At 39.1% G+C, this 26432-nt stretch overlaps 1 protein-coding gene and 1 non-coding gene across 2 annotated transcripts; one reads left to right on the top strand and one right to left on the bottom strand.

Annotated features, from left to right (window-relative positions):
- Window positions 1–3873: 3873 nt before the first annotated feature.
- LOC131641526 (small nucleolar RNA R71) lies at window positions 3874–3980 on the bottom strand. Its single transcript, XR_009295564.1, has one exon. It is a non-coding gene; the product is annotated as a small nucleolar RNA R71 (small nucleolar RNA).
- Window positions 3981–10137: 6157 nt separating this feature from the next.
- Window positions 10138–26131, top strand: LOC131641524 (uncharacterized). The gene is made up of 2 exons (XM_058911832.1): window positions 10138–10470; window positions 25667–26131. The coding sequence occupies exons 1-2, from the start codon at window positions 10138–10140 to the stop codon at window positions 26129–26131; spliced, it is 798 nt and encodes a 265-aa protein (XP_058767815.1).
- The last annotated feature ends 301 nt before the right edge of the window (window positions 26132–26432 follow it).

The following is a 26432-nucleotide window of genomic DNA, read 5'->3' as shown; positions in this document are numbered from 1 at the left end:
CTGATGCTGAAAAGGGTCGATCTTCAACCATCTACGGCCCTTTTTGCTGACGACAAGTCTGGCCCTAAGTGGATAACCAACATTTTTCCTCCGGTGAGGGAAGAACACAAAAAACTTTCTGTCAACACCTGGCGTCGATTTTTGGTCCCCACTTTTTTGTCCTACTCCATTGCGAGCACAAGCCCAAGTTTGACAGCTTATCAGCCCAATCTGGTGGCTCGAAAATTTGGCCTCTGTCAGTTGGTCCCCAGATCTCTATACACCTCTCATGAGCTGTTGCTAGACGTCCTTAATGACGAAGCAAGGGAGCATGTTAAGGAGGATTACGACAACATATGGAAAAAACGGCCCTCTCTTGTCTTCACAAATTTTAAACCATCATTCTACTGTACTTGAGTTCAAAACCAGGTGGCGAACTTATTTTGTTACTTTTATTGGCGACCCTGACAAGAAGGTTTCAGAACTGACTCCTGCTATTGCTCATTTGTAGGGTAAACCCACTCAATGTAAGGCCACCAATATCAAACAAATTCAAGCTTTCCAGAAGTACTTTGGGGTGGTATATTTGCCCACTAATCTTTGTCGAACTATCTCTCAAGCGGCTGAGGTATTAAGGGAGAAGGTAACCAGCAAGATCCCTTCTTTAAAGATCCCTGGTTACGCGAAAGACAAATATCTCTTCGCACTTCATTTTTCAAAACTTAAATTTCCTCCCTTACCTACTAGCCCTCTAGCTTTAGCATTTTGACCACCAATTTCGGAATGGTATTATTGTCCTTGGTCGGATGTTGAGAATGCTTATATGAAAAAGGCCGCTAGAGTGGAATCGAAGAAGTACAATTTGGATAACTATCCAGGTGCTTTGCATATTGCTCCTCGATATGTGAGAACACTCATTCGTCTTTAGTTCTGAAACGAAAAAGTAAGATTTTTGTTCAGAATACCTTTATTTCGACATTGTCTTGTACTAACCTTCAGTTTCATATGTAGCTCCGGTAACTCCATCTCCAAAAGCTCCAACTACACAACTAGATTCCCCTATGGTTACAACAGCTTCAAAAGGGGATGGGGTTCAGTGGACCTTTGACCCAGCACTTCAGGTGCGAACTAAACAACGACGCGTTTGTGACTTTAGCCAAGATTAAAATTTTCTGAAATCTTTTCTAGTTCATTTCAGGCTGACCCCTCTAATCCACAAGGTGATGCTGCCGGTGTGGCTGAATACACTCCTCTCTCCAATGACGCTTCTTCTTAAGAAGAACCTGCTTCAGCCGCTGGTGAGTTAATCGACTTAACTGTCACGGCTATTCGAAGTGATTCTGACTCTGTCACTAGTCCTGCTACATGCTATGCTTTTTATTCGACTAGTTCTGACTCTAGTCTTTTAGATTGCTCACCGGCTCTGGGGGCTGCTGAAGGCAATATTGACCTTGTCGAAACTGCTCCTCCTCAACCTGGTGGCGTGCAAGGCGATCTTTGATAACACGATTTTATATCGTATATTTAGCTTGAAATTCGTAGATATTTATAGCATTTTCTGTTTATTTTATTGTTTTATTATGATATTATGCGAGTATTTGCTTTGTTTCAGGTTTTTACCATCTTATTGAGACTATTTGTGAAAAGGAGAGGAAATGGAGCTAAAATGACCACTATTTGTGCCTAAAAGATGAAAAATGGGTGGTGAAGTGAAAAGGAGGTGCAAATAAGACCCAAAATGTGCAAAGCAAATGATCCAGCCCACGAAGGATCAATTGTGCGTGGCCCAAATCACACAAGCAAGTGGAGACGCACGTCTCCAACGTTCTTCTGCCACGTCACCAAGAGGAGACGCCCGTCTCCAACCACTCCTAGATTCTCTCCACTTGAGACGCACGTCTCAAGTCGTGTGCTGAGTCTCCCTAAAGAAGTGGAGACGCACGTGTCCAAGTCCCAGTCTGAGAAGTCCCTACTTTCACGCATTCCAACTGCAAACGCTCGCCTATAAATAGAGGCAGCCACTTCACTTCAAACTGTCCGATTTCCTGCTAACAAAGTGCTGCCGAAATTGTACCGCATTTGCTATTTTCTTCCTGCTTTCATTTAAACAGTCTTATATTCTCATAACAATTTCTACACCGGAAATTGTTGTGAACCTTTTATAAATCTAGCCTTACGTTAGATTTATCGTTTTAATTCCTTGTTTTTAATTTCTGTCCGTTTAATTCCGAAGAACGATCCAGCCAACCTGTGGTGGAAGTTCGATACTTCAAGATTCAATTGCAGTTTATTTTATTCAGGTTTATTATTTACCGCCTTTATTTATACTATTATTGCATGATATATTATATGCCATTTAACATGCCTTTTATTATAAGCCAAATTAATTTATGCATGCTTAACCGTATTAATATGTCTGGCTAATTAGCTAAGATATCGGTATGTAAAGTAAGTTAACTGTGGGATCCGAAATAAATTGGCTTAATTATATTTTATTAAATATCATTTGTTTTTGGTTTGTATGTCTAATTTAATTAGTAAGTCTTAAAACCAATAGAGCGAAAGTTTGAGGGGTTAAGACGGTCAAAGGCTAAAATCAATAGAGCGAAAGTTTGAGATCTTTAACTGGATAGTAGACATAGGACATTAGTTTTAAGGATGGAGAAAGCGTATTAAAACTAATTAGAACTTATTTATTTTCAAAAAATGTTTTTACACCCGAGCGGGATGGCGAAAGCGTACGTTAGGGATATTGGCGTGTTCCGAGTCAACAGAGCGAAAGTTTGAGATTAGGGGATTTAAATAGATAACGACTTCATAAAACAAGCATTTTATTAATTACGTTGTTTCCAAAAAGCTTTTCTAATATCTAATGGGATGGAGAAAGCGTACATTACGAGTTAGGATAGTAATCTAAATCAACAGAGCGAAAGTTTGAGAGGAGGATTTTTAATCAATTGAATTAATAAAGATTTTTAATCGAATTATGCATTAGCCAATGGACTTTCGGATCACCTTAAGTTAAACGAAATACATTCTGATATCAGTCTATTATTATATTTCTTAATATTCACAATCACTTTCCCTTAGGAACAATCAAAATATCAATAGCCTTAGCTTTACATAGTAACCTTAGATAACGGTAGATCGATTCATAGTCCCTGTGGATTCGATATCTTTTAAAACTACACGACACGACTGTGCACTTGCAGTCATCAGATTAATAGACACGTAAAGTCGCGATCAAGTTTTTGGCGCCGTTGCCGGGGACTATTTAAGTCGATATCGTAACTCACTGTTACACCGTAGAGACTAGGGTAATTCTTTCTTTTCTTTCTGGACAATTGTATGCCAAATACTCATTCACAAGGAGGAGATTTAATACAACAAATTAACGAGATCGAACGTTTCATTAACGTCAAACGTCGAGCTCGCAATCTTCCTGAAGTAGCACCAATTCCGATTAATCAGGAATTGATCTTTACTGATCAAATAAACCAAATTACCCCGAAGTTAGAGATGGCTGCTATTCGTCCTCTTAGAGACTATGCCGCTCCTTCACGCGCTGAACCGCACTCAAGTATCGCACCACCTGCGATTGAGGCGAACAATTTCGAACTGAGACCTTCGTTGGTACAAGCTGTTCAACAGAATCAATTCTCTGGAAGCCTTGCAGACGACCCCAACCTCCATTTATCTGTGTTCGTGCAATATGCCGACACTGTCAAAGCTAACAACGTTAGTTCCGAAGCTATTCGATTACGTCTCTTTCCCTTCTCCTTGAGAGATAGAGCTAGAGCGTGGCTTCAATCCCTACCTTCTAATTCCATAACTACATGGGACGAACTAAAAAGAGTATTCTTAGCGAGATACTTTCCGCCTAGCAAAACTGCTATGCTAAGAGGTCAAATCAACGGATTTACCCAGAAAGATAACGAATCACTCTTCGAAGCTTGGGAACGATACAAGGACATGCTTAGACTATGCCCTCATCATGGACTCGAACCATGGCTGATCATCCATACGTTCTATGGTGGTCTCCTTTATAACACTAAAATGACTATAGATGCCGCTGCTGGCGGAGCACTAATGGACAAACCCCATGATGAAGCATACAACCTCATAGAGAACATGGCACAAAACCATTACCAATGGGGTGGAGAACGAGCCGCTCTAGAGAAGACCCAAACCAAAGGAGGAATGTACGAAATAAGTGGTATAGACCGCGTTAATGCTAAAGTAGACGCTTTAACTCAAAAGATCGAAAACTTAACCATCACTCCTTCAGCCACCGCTGCTGCCATAGCACCTAACTGCGAGATTTGTGGATTAACTGGACACGCTGTTGCCGAATGTCAACTCTTGACTGAAATCCCATCTGATCAAGTAAATTATGCTCAAGGAAACCCTTATTCTAACACGTACAACCCTGGATGGAAAAACCATCCGAACGTTTCGTATAAGAATAACAACGCATTGTACGCACCTGGACAAGCACCTGCTGTCCCACCTAGCTATCAAAAAGCGCCTGTAGCTGCTCAAAACGCCCCTAGGAAGTCGAATCTAGAAATCATGATGGAAAACTTTATAGCTTCCCAACAACAAACCAATAAGGACTTCCTAAATCAAAACATCCACAATAGCGAGCAACTAAAACAATTATCGAACAAAGTAGATGCCTTAGCTACGCATAACAAAATGTTAGAAACTTAAATTTCACAAGTAGCCCAACAACAAGCACCTACTGGTGCCCCTGCTGGCACGTTTCCTGCTCAACCACAACCTAATCCTAAAGGACATGCGAACGCGATAACACTACAAAGTGGAACGAACTACGATGGACCTATCGATCCTAGAACTCAAAACGCACCCATGTCACAACAAGAGCCAAAGGAAACCGAAAAGACATCAACTGATGATCAAACTGCTAAGACCAATGAGAACAACAATGAAGTGGAACCTGAAAAAGAAAAACCTTACGTTCCACCACCACCTTATAAGCCACCAATTCCTTACCCTCAGAGATTAGCTAAATCAAAAACCGAAGCGCAATTTAAAAAACTTGTAGAACTTCTGAAACAATTAAACATAACCATACCGTTCACAGAAGCCATAACCGAAATGCCTTCGTACGCTAAATTCTTGAAAGAAATTCTATCGAACAAAAAGAAACTCGAGGATAACAAACTGTAACACTTACCGCTGAATGTAGCGCTATCATCCAAAATAACATGCCTCCCAAACTGAAAGATCCTGGTAGCTTTTCTATACCCTGCGTAATAGGAAAGACTATTATAGAAAAAGCCTTGTGCGACTTAGGAGCCAGTGTTAGCTAAATGCCTTTTTCAACCTGTAAGAAACTAAATCTGGGTGAGCTTAAGGCAACGAGAATGTCTCTTCAACTAGCCGACCGTTCCGTTAAATACCCTGTAGGAATGTTAGAAAATATCCCTGTTCGTGTAGGCCAATTCTACATCCCAACTGACTTCATCATAATGGATATCCAAGAAGATTCTAACATCCCGATCATATTAGGAAGACCATTCTTAGCAACCGCTGGTGCAATTATGGACGTCAAGCGAGGAAAGCTTACCTTCGAAGTAGGTGAAGAGAAAATAGAATTTATTCTTTCCCAATTCCTAAAAACACCATCTATAATTGACACATGCTGCTCTGCCGACATAATCGATGAGTGTGTTAATGAAATAAAATCCGATCCACATAAGGAAACCGAGATCTTAAGAATTCCTATACCGCCAATATTTGAAGATGACAACTGGCGTGGGGAATATCAAGATAACCACCTGAGTGAATGTTTAGCATTGACTTCTGATCCTATACCTGGACCTAAGAAACCTGCTATAGAACTTAAAACACTACCTACCGACCTAAGGTATGAATTCCTAGACGAAGAACATAACCGACCAGTTATAGTTAACGCCAATTTAGGACAAACCGAGACTGAAAAATTACTCACCGTCCTAAGAAAATACCCAACCGCTTTAGGATATAACATATCAGATCTGAAAGGAATAAGTCCTTCCCTCTGTATGCACCACATCATGCTAGAAGAAGATTGTAAAACCTCTGGGAACATCAGAGACGAATAAATCCTATCATGAGCGATGTGGTTAAAAAGGAAATCCAAAAACTGCTAGAAGCCGGAATCATATATCCAATATCCGATAGTAAATGGGTTAGTCCTGTTCATGTCGTACCAAAGAAAGGAGGAGTTACTGTAATCACTAACGCAAAAGGCGAATCTGTAGCACAACGTACCCAGACTGGATGGAGAATGTGCATTGACTATAGGAAGCTAAACAAAGCCACCCGAAAAGAGCATTTCCCTTTACCATTCACCGATCAAATGCTCGAACGCCTAGCTAAACACTCACATTTCTGTTATCTGGATGGATACTCTGGATTTTTCCAAATTCTTATCCACCCTGACGACCAAGATAAGACCACGTTTACCTGTCCTTATGGTACATTCGCTTATAGACGAATGCCTTTCGGACTTTGCAATGCACCCGCAACCTTCCAGAGATGCATGATGGCAATATTTGCCGACTTTCTGGATGGAATAATGGAGGTCTTTATGGACGACTTCTCTGTTTGTGGAGGAAGTTTTGAAACATGTTTAGAAAACCTTGAATTGGTACTTAAACGATGCGTAAGCGTTAACCTAGTCCTTAATTGGGAAAAATGCCATTTCATGGTTCGACAAGGAATCGTACTTGGACACATCGTATCCGATAGAGGGATCGAAGTGGATAAATCTAAAATCGAAATTATCGAAAACCTTCAACCTCCCAAAGCAGTTAGAGAAATAAGGAGTTTTCTAGGACACGCTGGTTTTTACCGACGTTTCATTAAGGATTTCTCTAAAATAACCAAACCCTTAACCGAATTACTGATGAAAGACGCCGAATTTATTTTTAACGATAAATGCACTAAAGCATTCTGTACGCTTAAACAAGCATTAATCTCTGCGCCGACTATGCAACCTCCCGACTGGAATGAGCCTTTCGAAATAATGTGCGACGCAAGCGATTATGTTGTAGGAGCCGTTCTAGGGCAAAGAAAAGATAAGAAACTACATGTCATATACTATGCGAGTAGAACCCTAGACGAAGCTCAAATGAATTACGCCACGACAGAAAAAGAATTATTAGCTGTCGTATTCGCGTTAGATAAGTTCCGTTCTTACCTGGTAGGAGCCAAAATAATCATATACACTGACCACGCCGCTATTAGGTACCTCCTAACCAAGAAGGATGCCAAACCGAGACTGTTAAGATGGATCCTGTTATTACAAGAGTTCGACTTGGAAATTAAAGATAAAAAGGGAACTGAAAATGTCGTAGCAGATCACCTCTCTCGACTGGAAAATCTGAAACCCGAACAAGTTCCAATCGAAGATGATTTCCCTTACGAAAGACTCATCGCTCAGTTAGAAGCTAACAAATTAGAACCATACCATCCAATCACTGAAACCAATAACTTCGCAGAAGTAGCTTTAGTCCGCTCTGAAACACCTTGGTATGCAGACTTCGTAAATTACCTAGCTGCTGGTGTACTTCCTCCTGATCTAAGTTACCAACAGAAGAAGAAATTTTTCCATGACCTAAAACATTACTATTGGGACGACCCCCTACTTTTCAAAAGAGGCCCCGAAGGAATCTTTAGACGTTGTGTACCCGAGGAAGAAATAGGAAGCATAATAACACACTGTCATTCTGCACCGTGTGGAGGACACCATAGCACATCTAGAACCTGCGATAAAATCCTTCAATATGGACTCTTCTGGCCCAACCTGTGGAAAGACGTTTATTTTGCTGTATTAAACTGTGATAGATGCCAACGAGACGTGACGAAATGCCTCAAAAGGGCATTCTAGAAGTAGAAATATTTGACGTCTGGGGAATAGACTTTATGGGTCCGTTTCCATCATCATTCGGAAATCAATATATACTCGTAGCTGTCGATTACGTTTCGAAATGGATAGAAGCTATCGCTTCTCCTACAAACGATACACGAGTAGTTATCAAACTCTTCAAAAACGTCATCTTTCCTAGGTTCGGTGTGCCAAGACTGGTAATTAGCGATGGTGGGTCTCATTTCATTTCAAGAATCCTTGAAAAACTCCTTCGAAAATATGGAGTAAATCATCGAATAGCTACACCATACCATCCACAAACAAGCGGACAAGTAGAAGTATTAACCGCGAAATAAAACAAATATTGGAGAAAACTGTTGCTATATCTAGAAAGGATTGGTCATCCAAGTTAAATGAAGCTTTATGGGCTTATAGAACAGCTTTCAAAACTGCAATTGGAACCACCCCATTCAAACTCGTTTATGGAAAATCATGCCACCTTCCGGTAGAGTTAGAACATAAAGCCTATTGGGCCATTAAAAATCTAAATTTAAACTACACTGCCGCTGGTGAGAAACGACTTCTAGACATAAACGAATTAGACGAACTTAGACAAGACGCTTACGAAAACGCCAAAATCTATAAAGAGAGAACGAAAAAATGGCATGACAAGCGTATATCTAGGAAAAATTTCAGCATATGCGATAAAGTACTTCTATTTAATTCTAGACTAAAATTGTTTCCTGGAAAGTTACGATCTAGGTGGTCTGGTCCTTTCGAAATCACTAACATATTTTCGAGCGGAGCGATAGAAATCAAAGGAGAAACCATCAAACCTTTTGTTGTAAATGGGCAACGTCTTAAATATTACCACCATCTCGAACACGATGAAAACATTCAAATTCTTAAACTTGACGAGCTGCCCGCTCATTCGAAAAAATAATTTTCTATTTTTAAATCGTCGAGCTTACGACATAAAACAAAGCGCTTGGTGGGAGACAACCCACAGTTATTATTTTATTTTTAATTTCATTTTTATTTTTATATTCTATTCTATTTTTGAATTTTTTAATTTCTCTATATTTTTGTATTTTTCTTCATTTTATAATAATTACTATAATTATAACCGCTATTTTTAAATCGTGAAAATCTTTCCTTTTTATAATTATATTTATTATTATAACTTGTTACACTATTTATTTTATCTTTCTCTTTATTTTTCCTTTTTTTTTAAATAACACTAGCCTAGTTCTAACTTAATCTTAATATTTTCAACTTATAGGCTTTCTTAACTACTAACCCATCAAGATGCAAGAAGTTGGCAATATGGAAGTTGTGTTCCGTGGTAGAGGACAAGAAGCGAGATATGCTAAGCTGGCTAAATGGATTTGACTCGCTATCCTCACCACCCGACTATGGAAAGGCTAGGTATCGCAGAAAGCGTCATGCACTTGCTGAACCAAATCGGTTGGACCGGTTCTCATCTGTTCCGCAAGTTTAGTACCTACCGAAAGCTCACTCTGGAATTCTTGAGCTCTTTGACTTATCTTCCTAACTGTGGACAAGGGCTGAGGAAAAGAGTCATCCTTTTTCGACTCTTTGGTTTGGAATATCAGTTTTGCATCCGAGATTTTGCTGAAATGTTAGAACTACCTAATGGATTAGATGCATACACCACAGTAGCTGAAGACAGTCTTGCATACTGGGAGTTGGAAATATTTTGGGGCAAGATCACTGGAAACGATAACCCAGAAGAGAACGAGTTTCAATCTGAGAACATCCATAACCCTGCTTTCAGATACTTGCACAAGATCATCGCTCACTACATCTTCGGTAAACCCGATAATATTACTGAAGTTTCTAGAGAAGAGTTATTCATCATGTTCTGCACCTCTCAGAATCGTTCGGTCAACGCCATCGCATTCATGCTAACAAACTTCGAGCGCATCACGCAAGACGAAGTTTCACCTATTCTGATCGGCGGATTTGTCATTATGATTGCAAATGCCATAGGTCTGAGAACACCTCTACTTAGATTGACACCTTTTGGTTCCCACAATTCTATGGACATTCACTTCTGCTTTAATCGAGGTATCATTGGTAACCTTGGAACTGATCAGTTTGATTTACTCATTGATAACAAAGTATTGGATCAGTTCACCTTACCAAGTCCAAGTACGAGTGTACATAACCCTGCTAACTGGCTTTACTATGGCCAGATTCCTGAGAGAGAATCCTCACCTGAAACCCCACAAGCTTATGAACATTTTGATGAAGAAATGCAAGCATCGGAATCTAAGCCTGACACTCCTCCTAGATACTATGAACATGGAAATATACCCATAGATTACCTTGAACCTGAATACGAACCTATGCCTGAGGATGATCATATTCCTGAATATGAACCTCTTCCTGAAGATGAACCCATTCCTGAGTATGAGCCTGAGACTCCTACTGAAGAATATACTGAAGATATGACTGATGTCGAGCTCGAACCACAACAACCTGCTGCATCCACCGAATCGGTGAACCAAAGAAATGCTCCTCCAAGGATCGAGCCTGCTCCTAATCAGAACACACATGGGCAAGCCATCAATGCACTGCAACAAGAAGTACAACATGTGCGCAACGAGTTACACACTCTGCAAATGCACTTCTTCGATTACATCGACACCGTCAATGCTCAATTCGACGAAGTTTTCAAACACATTTATTCTAATGTGCACAACAATAGACGTGGCTAGATGTTATCGCTTAGATTATTAGATTTTATTTCTAGTTTTAGCAATTTCAAATTTCTAGTTTAGAATTTCATTTTCTGCACTTTTACATTCTGTTTCTATCAACACTCAGTACCAGCTTTAATTCCAAATGCATTATTTTATTCATTACTGCTACTGTGTTATACTACATTGCTATTAACTGCTATATATTCCTGATTACCATTAATTTTTGCTGTTAATAGTATTAAACAATGACACTGTTATGTACTATTATTCTATACTTAATGGTATCTTTCAGAACCTGTCTTGACCATTGCATGCATGGAGACCACCTCCCTAAGCTAGGAGACGCACGTCTCCACCTATGTGGGACCAGAACGCAACATGCAAAGGACAGGAGACGCACGTCTCCATACCCTGTCCCCCAGCAGACTGACTGCCTGAGACGCGCGTCTCCCAAGGGCAGCAGTCTGCATTGTTTGACCACGCAGAAGCATCTTTACTCCCTCTTTGAATTTTGAATTTGAATTTCAAAATTCATCATTCAATATTCTCCCTATTATTCCTTCCATTTAAACACCATAAACCTCATTCATCCTCCATCATTCACCTCTTTAACTCTACATCATTTCCCATTTCTCCATTCCATTCAAACTTCAAACACCACCATAACTCCATTTTAATTCTATATTAACTCCACCATTTTCAAACCTCACTATAAAACCACACCACCACCACTCTTTTTCTTCGCAACCTCCAAACCATTTTCTATTCTTCTACTCTCCACACTATCTTCTTCAAAACACATCATGCCTCCACGTTCAATCATCCGTAGTGTGCGTCCTGAGAGGCCACCTCCCGACCTTTCACATATTATCTTTCGAGAGGAAGACAACGATTCTCAAAGAACAAAATACCTCGCATTCTATGAATGTTCGGTTGTTCCCACGAAATTCGTGAACATCGAATGTCTAGAAACTCTGGGTCTCATAGATGGTGTCACCCGTTTGCTCACAAAATCTAGCCTACATCATCTCTGTACCGAACCCGTACCAACTTATGAGCCGCTCGTCTTAGAGTTCTTGAGCTCTTTTAATTATGACACTCCTTCTGATCAACCACTTTTAACCGGTAGCTGTCGCGGGCGAAAAACTGTTTTGTTCCTCTTTTTTGTGGATGAGACACCTGATGCCTTCTTTGGGCTCGAGTGCTCAAAAAATGATTTTTCTTTTGTACCGACCAAACTTTTTATTATTTCCAAAGGAGGAAAAGGAAAAAAGCTGCAATAACCTAAAAGTGGGGGGAGATCTTGGGTAAGAGGGTTGGTTATACGAAGGGAAGGTATTAGCACCCAACGTATCTGTAGTACTCTACAGGGTTCTTTATTGTTTTTTATTCTATGCTACGGTGAAGGTTCTGTTGTGAAATAGGTGGGACCTAAGGTGTTTGTTTGATTATGCTCGCAAAGATCATCGCGATCCTCTGCATACATATCCCTTAGAGGGAATCAGAGCATCTGTAGCTCGGGGTCTACGAGTGCTAAGGTTTGAATTGTTTTTTTTTGTTTTATTTTGCTCGCCAAGGATCGACCTTGTGCCTACGTATTCTCAAAGGGATGTTGAGAAAGTCAGAGCAATCGTAGTTCCCACTTATGCTAGTGGAAGCAAAGAAAAATAGACAAATGTCATCTAAATGCTAGATGTATCTAATCTATATCATCACATACATCTATTTAATTTTTGTTTGAAAATCTTTTCATTGTAAGCCCTGGGCTGTGCCACTTATGGCGCTTAGAATGATAAAGATGTTTTTGTTTAACCAGCCTTGTGGCAAAAAGTTTCAATGAAGTCAGCCTTGTGACAAAAATTTGATTAATCAGCCAGCCTTGTGGCAAAAGTTTCAATGAAGTCAGCCTTGTGACAAAAACTTTGATTAATCATCCAGTACGGTGGTAAAACAGTTTGATTGATTAGCCAGCCTTGTGGCAAAAGGTTTGATTGATTGATTGATTGATTGTTTGTGATGATATAAAAGAGATACTCCTAGCATAGAGATGAAAAATGTCTAATCTCCTAGGGTATTTGTTTTGGATATTGGGGATGCTTATAAGAAGCCTGTGGGTCCTTGTACGAAGCCCAAGAGGAGGCTATCCGAGGGTCCTTGCATTGTAAGCCCAAAAGGAGGCTATGGGAGGGACAATCCAGGGTCCTTGCATTGTAAGCCCAAGAGGAGGCTATGGGAGGGTCACTCGTTTGTACAAAGCCCAAGGGGAGGCATGGTATAGTTGGTCTGAGCTCTTAGAGCGATTTCACCGGGAAACCATACTCTATGTCCTAACCTAAACTAGTGGAGATTCTTTGCACGAAGCCCAATAGGAGGATATGGGGAACCTAGTGTTGTACTAAGTTGAACAAGCATATATAACACAATCACAAGTATGAACAAGTACAAACAAATATGCACAAGTACATGAACAAATATGAACAGTTATATGAACAGTTATATATGACAAAGTGTGTGTATATAATGGAGTTTATGAAGGAAATATACCTGTAAGCATGATCCATTTGTATACACAGGGCTCGGGACTCTTACTCGGGGAGAGGCCCACTTGAATTTATTCAAAGCTATGTAAACAGGTATTTACAAAGGGGCTTGGGACTTATACCTACATGGAGGCCCATGGTATTTTTGGGAAGATTTAAAGAAACCTTCACCTAGGTCATTGAATGTTCGAATATTGGTGCTATCTAAACCTGTGTACCACTTCAGTGCGGCACCAGTTAAACTGTCTTGAAAGTAATGGATAAGCAACTGATGATTATCTGCATAAGTAGACATCTTCCTGGCATACATCACAAGATGGCTTTGCGGACAAGAACTACCTTTATACTTCTCAAAGTCTGGGACCTTGAATTTAGCTGGTATTTGTACACTGGGAACCAAACATAGCTCCTGGGCATTCTTTCCAAACAAATCTTTTCCCCGAATAGCTTTAACTTTCAGCTGAATCTTGTTGAATTGTTCTTGGAGATCTCCTACAAGATTACGTTGATTTGTGCTATCACCTTGATCATGATAAACCTCATTGTCTCCGTAAGGAACAGTGTGAACCATAGGAGTCGGAACCGTCATAGTGGGTTGAGAAAGTGCCATAGTAACTTGAGAAAAAGTTATCCCCTGATTTGGAGTGAACTGTGAACTCTGAGCAGCAGGCGCTTCAGTTGTGGATGTTTGAACCCCAGAAACATTATGGCGGAAACCTGTACCAAAGCTGAAAGGCGTGCCCCAACCTTCTGGCATGGAGAAAGATGGAATGCCGAATGCAACCGTAGAAACTGGAGTAGTGACCTCAGATGTTACTGTTGCTTGACTGTTAGGTGGCGGCGGCTGATTCTGTGCGGCCATTAAAGAGTCAACCAGAGTAGTGAGACTTTCCAACTTTTCCTGAAGAGTGGTCACTGTACCACGGAGCTCAATATTCTCTTGTTCAGAGTGTTCCATTACTCTTCTTCTGCTTGAACGAGTATTGTATCTGTGATCTGATTGCGAGCGCGGTCGAGAAACTTTGAGACGCGACAGCTTGACGATCTATTGGAGAAAGATCCAAAAGATGAGACTCTATACAACAGACTCGATATGTAGAATGATGCATGCAAAAAGAAATTTATGATTTTTCCAAATATTTTAAAGATTATTTCCTTGCAAAACATTTGTACACAAACTGATCTTTTATTCATTCATTTTTTTTATTACAATAATGGGAAATGTTACAACATTGGAGCGTAGCTCCTTATAAAAGCAAATGATAAATAAAAAGCTAAACAATCCTAAGCATCTTCATCAGACGAAGAACCAAATGCATTGTGCAGTTTGAGCTTCATGATTTCTTTCCCATAGTAAGCTTTCAATTCGGCCTTTTCGGTCTTTAGCTTGTCAACAATATTCTTCCAATCGTCAGGAGTTGGAGCGTTGCTTGTTGAACCTTCAGGTTTTTTCTTGCTTCCTTTGATGTACCTCTTGATTGCAGCGTCTTTCTGACGAATCTTCTCATCTTTACTCATGAGCCATCCATCTTGACAGTAGAGAGTTTCTTCGTGATCTTTCACTTGTTTCTTCAACCTTCTGTTTTCCATATCGGTCCTACGAAACTTTTCTTCCCAAGCATCTTTTTCTGTCCTCATCTTAGTCAAAGTTTCTTGGTATTCCTCCATAGTGGGAATGTTGGGTCGTTGAGATACGGCAGGAAACATGGGTTTTTCATAAGCATAAGGCATTTGGAACTCCTTTGCTCTTTTCTTTACCCAGCAGGTGTAGGCGTCCATGGCAATGCAATTTCTTTCCTCACCTTTTTCTTTCCATCGGACGTCGTACCAGGCTCTCACCATTCTTGCTTTCAACCTTTTAGGATTATCCCCTTCTCGGTAGAAGTAGCCTTCCACTGCGGGACCAACGGGTTTAATTGAATTTGCATACCCGAGTTGTCGTCGGGCTAGGACCGGATTGTAGTTAATTCCTCCTTGTGTACCAATGAGGGGTACGTTGGCGAACTCTCCACAACTTTCAATGGTTTCTGTACCACAGCGAGCCAAGGTATACCAATGAATATCATTATTAGTAAGAGACATAAGTTTTCGAGGCCACCGCAAGCCTTCTCGGTTTTCCGTGAAAATAGGAGACTCAGGTAAGTGTGAAACAATCCATTTGAACAACAAAGGTGCACAACATACAATGATTCCACCTCCTTGGCGATTCCTATGATGGACAGAGAAATACATGTCACCAAGCAAAGTCGGAACGGGATTTCCAATTAGAAAGATTTTTATGGCATTGATATCAACGAAGTTATCGACATTGGGAAACAGAACCAACCCATAGATGAGCAAGGCTAGTACAGCTTCAAAAGCTATCATGCTACCAGTTTCGATGAAATCAAAGGCTTTCTTTATCAGGAAGTGTGAAGTTAAACCCGGGAGGTTTCCTTTGGTAGTCCAATTACTCTCTACTTCAGATTTCTTCAAGTGGATACTTGTTGCAATGACATGTGACTTAGGAATGGCTTCCAAACCATTGAAGGGTATTTTGTCAGACACAGGGATACCCAAAAGATTGGCATATTCTTCCAAGGTCGGTACCAACTGGTAGTATGGAAAGGTGAAACAACGGTAGACGGGATCATAGAATTGAACCAAAGTTTTGAGAAGTCCTTCATCAACATGAGTGTTCAGGATAGGCAAAAGTTTTCCATAACTTTTCCTAAAATTAGAAGGATTTTGTACAGAAGATGCTAACTCTATCAGTTTTCCCACATCAGGCGCTTTGAAACCGTATTTCTTGGTATGCCTTTTTACTTCTTCCATGACTAAATCCTAAAATGTTTGCAAAGAAAATTTCTCTAAATCTTTGGAAAAATCATGTTTTTATGAAAAAAATGGGTTTTTTTTTTGAATGTATGAATGCGTGGATGCATGAATGCCACATATTCAAACATGGTAAAACAGACATGGTAATGGTAACGCAAACATGGTACACAAACATGGTAATTCAAACATAGTACACACAGGTTCAAAGGTCCAGCGTCACGAGCATGAGGTCAGAGAACCAAATAGGGATAGATCTAGTTAATCACCTGTACAACATGTTCTATTGATACGTCAGAGTCTACATTTTTCTTTCGGATATTACCGGCTTTCACAACTAAACTGATGAGCCAGAAATATTCTCAAGAAAAACTCGTCTGAGTGTGGTTCTCCGCATGACAACTATCCAAGTCTTCACCTGGATCGTTTCTGCACCACGTCCTAATAAGGCCAGGATGGGTTGGGGTTCTACGGTCTCTCAGCTTCTACAGTTCAATGCGGCAATAATGTCTTCGCTACGAAAGCATGCTAAACATATATTACCAACAAGGAACCTCCACTGAGCGGAAGGATTCTCAAGTGCGCCTGCACATGACTATACCCTCCACCTAATTTCTTATGTGTACTTAATCCGGGTTAGGATTTGTCCATAATGTATCACTTGTAACAGAACCACACAAGTAACAGAACCAAAGAATCACACATATAACAAAAATTAAAATAAAAACAATAATTAGAAATAACCCTTCCTTTGGAAACAATAAAAAGATGGTCCCCAGTGAAGTCGCCATTTTTCTGTCGCGGGCGAAAAACCGTTTTGTTCCTCTTTTTTGTGGATGGGACACCTGATGCCTTCTTTGGGCTCGAGTGCTCAAAAAATGATTTTTCTTTTGTACCGACCAAACTTTTTATTATTTCCAAAGGAGGAAAAGGAAAAAAGCTGCAATAACCTAAAAGTGGGGGGAGATCTTGGGTAAGAGGGTTGGTTATACGAAGGGAAGGTATTAGCACCCAACGTATCTGTAGTACTCTACAGGGTTCTTTATTGTTTTTTATTCTATGCTACGGTGAAGGTTCTGTTGTGAAATAGGTGGGACCTAAGGTGTTTGTTTGATTATGCTCGCAAAGATCATCGCGATCCTCTGCATACATATCCCTTAGAGGGAATCAGAGCATCTGTAGCTCGGGGTCTACGAGTGCTAAGGTTTGAATTGTTTTTTTTTGTTTTATTTTGCTCGCCAAGGATCGACCTTGTGCCTACGTATTCTCAAAGGGATGTTGAGAAAGTCAGAGCAATCGTAGTTCCCACTTATGCTAGTGGAAGCAAAGAAAAATAGACAAATGTCGTCTAAATGCTAGATGTATCTAATCTATATCATCACATACATCTATTTAATTTTTGTTTGAAAATCTTTTCATTGTAAGCCCTGGGCTGTGCCACTTATGGCGCTTAGAATGATAAAGATGTTTTTGTTTAACCAGCCTTGTGGCAAAAAGTTTCAATGAAGTCAGCCTTGTGACAAAAACTTTGATTAATCAGCCAGCCTTGTGGCAAAAGTTTCAATGAAGTCAGCCTTGTGACAAAAACTTTGATTAATCATCCAGTACGGTGGTAAAACAGTTTGATTGATTAGCCAGCCTTGTGGCAAAAGGTTTGATTGATTGATTGATTGTTTGTGATGATATAAAAGAGATACTCCTAGCATAGAGATGAAAAATGTCTAATCTCCTAGGGTATTTGTTTTGGATATTGGGGATGCTTATAAGAAGCCCGTGGGTCCTTGTACGAAGCCCAAGAGGAGGCTATCCGAGGGTCCTTGCATTGTAAGCCCAAGAGGAGGCTATGGGAGGGACAATCCAGGGTCCTTGCATTGTAAGCCCAAGAGGAGGCTATGGGAGGGTCACTCGTTTGTACAAAGCCCAAGGGGAGGCATGGTATAGTTGGTCTGAGCTCTTAGAGCGATTTGACCGGGAAACCATACTCTATGTCCTAACCTAAACTAGTGGAGATTCTTTGCACGAAGCCCAATAGGAGGCTATGGGGAACCTAGTGTTGTACTAAGTTGAACAAGCATATATAACACAATCACAAGTATGAACAAGTACAAACAAATATGCATAAGTACATGAACAAATATGAACAGTTATATGAACAGTTATATATGACAAAGTGTGTGTATATAATGGAGTTTATGAAGGAAATATACCTGTAAGCATGATCCATTTGTATACACAGGGCTCGGGACTCTTACTCGGGGAGAGGCCCACTTGAATTTATTCAAAGCTATGTAAACAGGTATTTACAAAGGGGCTTGGGACTTATACCTACATGGAGGCCCATGGTATTATTGGGAAGATTTAAAGAAACCTTCATTTTTGGTTTGTATTTCAAAGTTAAAAAACAGATTGAAGATATGTACAAAAGGCGTACAATGAAATACCTAATTTCATGTACTGGAATGGGTATGTACAAAAGGGGCTTGGGACTTATACCTACATGGAGGCCCATGGTATTTACAAAACATCGTTGATTGTTTATTTACAGACGCGTCGTTTGAAAAAACTGTTTGAAAGTTTGTTTTGAAAGAGTTTTCTGTTTAAAAAAAACTGTACAAAGAAAAAGAAAAGGGACTTATACTCTCTAATATTCGAGAGGCCCCTGTTTTATTTTCATAAAACAGGGTGGATGGTTTTGAAAAAAAAGATGTGAGATTTATTGTTTTAAAAAACAGTTTGAAAAAGTATTGTTTTGAAAAAGTTTTCTGTACAAAGAAAAACTGTAAAAGAAAGAAGAGTGGGTCTTATACTCTCTAATATTCGAGAGGCCCCACATCGTTTTGAAAATCAATTGATCAATTAAAAAGATTTAATCAATAGTTTCAAAAAGAAATGGTTTATTGTTTTGAAAAGAATGATCGTTTGTTTTAAAACAATTTGAATTTGACAAAAGTCAACTTAATTAAGTAAAAATCAAATTTTAATGCTTAATTAAGACCTAAAAAATTAGGGTTTGATCACAAAAATATTTACAAGTGATTAGGTTTGAAAAATCAAATGAAAAACAAAATTTAAAGTATTAAAAAACACTTAAAAACATGTCATTTTAAACCTATTTAAAAATGTATTAAATAAATATTTTTTGGTGATTTTTTTTGGTATTCATAAAATATATGTATTAAATAAAGAGTGTACAAAAAATGAATGAAAAATGAATTAATTTGATGTGTTAATTAATTAATTAAAGTTGTAAAAAAAATGAAGAAAAACAAGTGTTAAAAAAAATGGTTTGGTCCCTAGAGGACTTGAACTCGTGACCCTAAGGTCACCAACCAAAACAATAACCAGCTGAGCCACGCTTGTGGCTTGTTAGTAATACGCGCTTGGTAGAATATATTACTCAACTGAATTTCAAAACTTATGAACCAAAAAACGCGCCAAGAACACAATCCCAATTTGAATTTGAATTTTCTGAAAACTGAACCAAATTGATCAAGTGAAGGGTCTAACTCACTCGTTTTTTCATAAGGATCATGATGGTGGTCTTTAATTGCATTTATTTTCACTCTAAGGCTATCAATTTTCTGATGAATACGAAGAACCCTAATTCTATGATTCAATCTGAAATTGTGTATGTGCAAGTTATGATGCAATTGATTGAGGGTTAATGATCCTCATGTGTGCAGAAATGAGATGGTATGTTCATATTTCATTTATGATGCGTGGAGAGTAGAGTTTGAAGTTCAAGTGCACTTACCTCAAAAACGGCCAAACTGAGAATTGGATTTTGATCTGGAGGTGTTACAGATGCTTTGTATCAATCTGAATAGCTTCTATGATGATTATGGAAGGTGTCTGGATGTCTGGAACAAGTTGAATTCATCTGAGCATGGCCATGGCACCCGATCTGCAGTTGCTTCAAGTATGAATCGAATTTGAAGATGGAGATGTTTCAGATCATATGTGAGTGTTTGGATAGTTCATATGTGATATATATGAGGTGTTGGAAGTGTTAGTTTGGACAGAAATGATCTTGAATGGATTTTGGCATGATAAGGCCATGGTTATGCATATTTGAGAAGTGAGGTAGTGATTTTGAGCTTGAGGTGTTTTTGGGGTGTATGAGTGGTTCAAACAAGTTTCAAATGATGTTTATGAGTTGTGGGAAGCATCATTTTGCTCAGAACTTCAAAGGTTTAGAGGTTGAGCATTTTACCTCTTTGAAACTTAAGAAACTTGCAATTCAAGAAAGAAGAGAGAAAACCTATAATTGTGAGGTTTTGGTGTGAATTGAAGAGTGATTTGAACCTCTATTTATAGGCCAAAGTTTCTGAACTCAGAGCTTTGCAACTTGATCAAAGTTTGATGATTTGGCTTAAGAGATAAAAAGGAATCTTTTACATTTAATGCAAAATGGTTAAAGTGACCAAACCATGGTTAAACTCAAGCCTCTTATCCTCTTCCATTCTGATCTCAAATCAGAGAAAATATCTTCAATTATTGCCTCTTTGCATCATTGCTTGGATTATAGGTCATGTAGTCTTGAAACTTAGTGAAAAATGGTGAAAATTCAAGTGAAAATGATCACTAAATGCATAATTCAAAACCATAGCTACACTCCATATTTTTTCATGCTCTTGGACATTTTGGAAAGCTCATGTTGCATACTTCAAAACCCTAGTTGAATGTTTCTTCAAGACCTTTAAGGAAATGGGTGAAAAAGATCCATGAACTTTGAGAAAAATGAAGTTTTAAGTGAAGTTTTCAAAAAGTACCAACTTTGAAGCTCCATATCTCTTAAATGGTTGATCTTATGGAAAAAAATTATTTGTGTCAAAGTTGTTTATTGGATCAAAATCTACAACTTTCATGTTGGAAGTTTTTTTCAGTTTGTAGGTGAAATTTTGAGAAATTCCCTTTCAAAGTTTGGAAAAAACCATGAAAAACACTTAGAAATTTTTCTAAGTATGAAAAGTCAAACTTTTGACTTTTTGATTCTTGATTGATTTTCTTGATTTTTCTTGATCAAATGACTTCTCATATCATATATTGATGATTTAAAACTTCAAAAGTCATGTTTGACCAAAATTCCCCAAAAGTCAATGGTGATCTTGTACAGTTGACTTTTTCAGACGAATCGCATTTCTGGAGATTTCAAAGGAAACAGGCTATCCTCACCATATGAATGGTATGAATGGATCATATTGAGGCATTAGAGGATATTGAGCCATGGTTTGAGTTGTAGCATCATTTCCTGATTAAAAGGTCAGTTGTTCAGTGAATTAGGTCAAAAACCCTAATTGTCGACCAGATGAAATTGATAACTGTAGGTCTTGAATTGAGATGTAATTTCCATTGGATGTTGTCATAGGGATTATTTGAGGATGATTGAAACCTTTGATTGACTTCCTGGGGGTTTTTAGGGTTTCCCAAATGTGATCCCTGATTTCAGTCCCTGATAGTTCAAAAATCTGATCTGATGATTTGTCTGATCAATCTTTGTGTAGGAGATGTTATGAGCCAATGGATTAGGTCAGAATTATGTACTTGGGGTCTTGAGGTCATGTCCCAAGTCATTAGGTCAATCTCTGAACAAAAGTCAGGAGTATGCTATCTTCAGTCAAAACCCTAATCTGATTGATTCAGAGCTGTTGAGCTTGTTGAAATGAATCTCTGAGGACCAAATGTTGATTATTGATGAAGATGATTCATTTGAGATGAAGGGAGAACAAAACCCTAATTGATTGTTACTTGTACTGATGAGTGATTTCCTGATTAAATCCTGCTGAGTCACAAGTAGCAAACACAAGCTATGCAATTTGTTAGAGATGCAAATGATGCATATGCAATGATATGAGGTGGTATCTTAGGTCAAAAATTGGGGTATGACAGTAGCATCCAATTTCGGATGTTTAACCGTGAATTTACTCTGGACCAAGAAACGGTCGCTACATATTTGCATTTTAATGATGCTCCTAATGTTCACCGCACAATCTTTCAAGAACTCAATGGTCGATCTTGGGAGGAACTCGCTTTCGAATTTTGGTTCAATCTCACTGGCGAAATTCCTACCGGTTGGAGATCTCTACATGCTTCTCATATTCAAAACCCCGCTATACGTTATTTTCAACGTGTTTTGGGGCACACTATTTTTGCAAGATCCAACAACCACAAGGTAAACCAAAATGAATTATTTTTCTTATACTGTGCACTTAACAATATCCGTTTCAATGCCGCACCTTTTATGCTCCAACACATCCAAGGCTGCATCAACGCCCCCGCTACAAACCCCTTCCTGTTTGGCGGTATTATTACCTCCTTGGCCTGTGCCTTAGGTCTCGGTGATGACCTCATCTCCCTCTCTCATCTTATGATGCCTGCTCAATCCCTCGATCTCACTTACTGCTGTGACTCTCACTTGGTTTCACCCCGCCATGATGGCCACTACACTTTAGTCATCAACAAAGTTCTAATTCCTTATGTCAACCTGCCATGCCCAGAGCAAATCAACATCCGTTATGTTCAGCGTTGGAGGCTTATTAATGATAATCCTCAAGATAACCAACCTGAACATCATAATGAGCCCGAGGATGCAATGGAAGAAGAATTCAACCAAGCACAAGCTGATGTCAACCAACCTCCTCCAAACAACCCTCCGCCTATTACTCTTGATGCCATGTATGCTTCTATTCAACGCCAAGACCAACTCTTTCAAGCTATGTAGACAAATCAAAACGAAACACTAAGGCTCATTCGAGAGATGCAACAAGAGCACCGTGACTACGCTATTAGGAACGAAGGTCAATACACCGAAATTTCTACACAATTGCATGATCTTAACATTCGTGTAACTGGCTCTCCTACTGATAGACGTCGCTGTGTTCGTACAAGAGGGGCAAGCAGTTCCCGCAACCGCAACAATGAGGAGTAGTTCACATGCATTGAGGACACTGCATCATTTAAGTCTGGGGGAGTCGTATTACTCGCTTTATTATTTCCTTTTAGTTTATTTCCTTTCCTTGTATTTCCCTTCCTTGTAATGTTCCTTTTCAAATTCAATAAAGCATATTTATGGAATTTCAAGTCTTATATGTATAATTCCGTGGCTATTACAATTTCTTCCATTTTCTTGAGCCATAACAAAATTTTTACTCCAAAACGATAAACGCATAACCCCACACGTTCGAGAAATACGAAGCTACTCAAATACTTAACGCATAGAAATCACAATAAAGATTCAAGACAATACCCTTATTGTCCCGACACTCTAAAATCCCCAAGTCTGCGTAACCGATTTGAATACCCTTTATACCAAAACCATCGACTTTAATTTTTGAAGTAACCCTTAGTAGTTTATTCTAGCAGTCGGCACCGTCTTAGATACCAACTACGCAGAGAGTCGATGAATATAAGTGTATGATCCTTACAATAATAATTATATGCTTAACCGCCAATAGAAATGTGCCTACTAAGTAAGGTGATCCTCACAAGATCATTTAACCTAACGGTCACAAATCTCAAATACAAAGGATTTAAAAACTCATTGTTGATTGGTTCAGAAGTTATCTGGTACTGAACTTGGTAGGAAGGACTATTGTCCGATTCCCCACAATCTACAAATGAGCGCTAAGGAGTATACCACATAAATGTGCCAGAACTCCATGAGAAGGATCATAGTCACTAACCGACTACTCTGCTATGTGCGTGTCAAGATAATGGGCTTAATGTGATTGCGCGCGAATGAAAAGGGTAAAACATGATGACGAGTCAAGGTCGAGCTATAATGGCATGATTCAGATTGGTATGCACGCTGGGAATTGTCTAGTGTCGCTACTATAAGTTTATTGCTAGGATCTGCAACATTATTTTCAAAACAAGAACACTATGTAGCTGAGTATGACCGAACGATGTGGTGGAAGCGTATTTCATTTCGCTTTCCTCCTATCTTTATCTTATTATTTTGCTTGAGGACAAGCAAAGGTTCAAGTCTGGGAGAATTTGATAACACGATTTTATATCGTATATTTAGCTTGAAATCCGTAGATATTTATAGCATTTTCCGTTTATTTTATTGTTTTATTATGATATTATGCGAGTATTTGCTTTGTTTCAGGTTTTTACCATCTTATTGAGACAATTTATGAAAAGGAGAGGAAATGGAGCTAAAATGACCACTATTTGTGCCTAAAAGATGAAAAATGGGTGCTGAAGTGAAAAGGAGGTGCAAATAAGACCCAAAATGTGCAAAGCAAATGACCCAGCCCACGAAGGATCAATTGTGCGTGGCCCAAATCACACAAGCAAGTGGAGACGCACTTCTCCAACGTTCTTCTGCCACGTCACCAAGAGGAGACGCCCGTCTCCAACCACTCCTAGATTCTCTCCACTTGAGACGCACGTCTCAAGTCGTGTGCTGAGTCTCCCTAAAGAAGTGGAGACGCACGTCTCCAAGTCCCAGTCTGAGAAGTCCCTACTTTCACGCATTCCAACTGCAAAGGCTCGCCTATAAATAGAGGCAGCCACTTCACTTCAAACTGTCCGATTTCCTGCTAACGAAGTGCTGCCGAAATTGTACCGCATTTGCTATTTTCTTCCTGCTTTCATTTAAACAGTCTTATTTTCTCATAACAATTTCTACACCGGAAATTGTTGTGAACCTTTTATAAATCTAGCCTTACGTTAGATTTATCGTTTTAATTCCTTGTTTTTAATTTCTTTCCGTTTAATTCCGAAGAACGATCCAGCCAACCTGTGGTGGAAGTTCGATACTTCAAGATTCAATTGCAGTTTATTTTATTCAGGTTTATTATTTACCGCCTTTATTTATACTATTATTGCATGATATATTATATGCCATTTAACATGCCTTTTATTATAAGCCAAATTAATTTATGCATGCTTAACCGTATTAATATGTCTGGCTAATTAACTAAGATATCGGTATGTAAAGTAAGTTAACTGTGGGATCCGAAATAAATTGGCTTAATTATATTTTATTAAATATCACTTGTTTTTGGTTTGTATGTCTAATTTAATTAGTAAGTCTTAAAACCAATAGAGCAAAAGTTTGAGGGGTTAAGACGGTCAAAGGCTAAAATCAATAGAGCGAAAGTTTGAGATATTTAACTGGATAGTAGACATAGGACATTAGTTTTAAGGATGGTGAAAGCGTATTAAAACTAATTAGAACTTATTTATTTTCAAAAAATGTTTTTACACCCGAGTGGGATGGCGAAAGCGTACGTTAGGGATATTAGCGTGTTCCGAGTCAACAGAGCGAAAGTTTGAGATCAGGGGATTTAAATAGATAACGACTTCATAAAACAAGCATTTTATTGATTACGTTGTTTCCAAAAAGCTTTTCTAATATCTAATGGGATGGCGAAAGCGTACATTACGAGTTAGGATAGTAATCTAAATCAACAGAGCGAAAGTTTGAGAGGAGGATTTTTAATCAATTGAATTAATAAAGATTTTTAATCGAATTATGCATTAGCCAATGGACTTTCGGATCACCTTAAGTTAAACGAAATACATACTGATATCCGTCTATTATTATATTTCTTAATATTCACAATCACTTTCCCTTAGGAACAATCAAAATATCAATAGCCTTAGCTTTACATAGTAACCTTAGATAACGGTAGATCGATTCATAGTCCCTGTGGATTCGATATCTTTTAAAACTACACGACACGACTGTGCACTTGCAGTCATCAGATTAATAGACACGTAAAGTCGCGATCAATCTTCCGGCTGCCGAGTCTACTCTTTTGACATCTGCTAAAACTCCTCATGCCGATAAACCTACGGTTGTCTTGCCAACTACCGAGAAGGCTCCTTCGCCTCCACCGACTATTTATGGTAATGTTGACCAGTCAACAAAGAAAAACTTGGCTTCAACGGAGTCTGTAGAAGACAACGCTTCGCTTTCCCCCATGGATATTGATGTCGACTCTGCATTAGCGAGGCTGAACAGCTTTGTAAGCCAATACTCTTTTCTTTCTGATTCGGATCAGTCTAGGGAGTACACTGACAAGGTGGGGCCTGAAGCTACCAAGGTCAAAGCCTTGACTGAAAAGCTCAAACTTCATGCCTTTAGTCACGAATTGGTCGACTCACTGCGTGATGACCCTAGCCTCGGTCAAGAGCTTCAGGAAACTTGTACTCAACAGCAGGGGTTAGAGATCTAATTGACGCTAAGCAAGCAACTGTGAAGATCTAATTGACGCTAAGCAAGCAACTGTGAAGACCAATGTCGACACTATGATCAAGGCGAAGCAGGTGATTGAATAAATAAAGAATCAGCTTAGCCAAAAGCGTCAAGAGCATCTTCCCAAGGCTGAGAGGTCCGTAGCAATTCGCCAAAGGCTTGAAGAGCTATCGAAGGAGATGTCTGATTTAAACAAGGAATTAGACCTCATCAACAAAGAGGAAGAGGAGTTCTCTAAGGAGATTGCCCCTAAGCAAGAGCATATGTTGAGGATGACTGTT

Source organism: Vicia villosa, unplaced genomic scaffold (assembly GCF_029867415.1).
Source record: "Vicia villosa cultivar HV-30 ecotype Madison, WI unplaced genomic scaffold, Vvil1.0 ctg.003805F_1_1, whole genome shotgun sequence".
Taxonomy (NCBI): domain Eukaryota; kingdom Viridiplantae; phylum Streptophyta; class Magnoliopsida; order Fabales; family Fabaceae; genus Vicia; species Vicia villosa.
The sequence above is the reverse complement of the archived record's forward strand: the minus strand, read 5'-3'. Positions and strand labels throughout refer to the sequence as shown.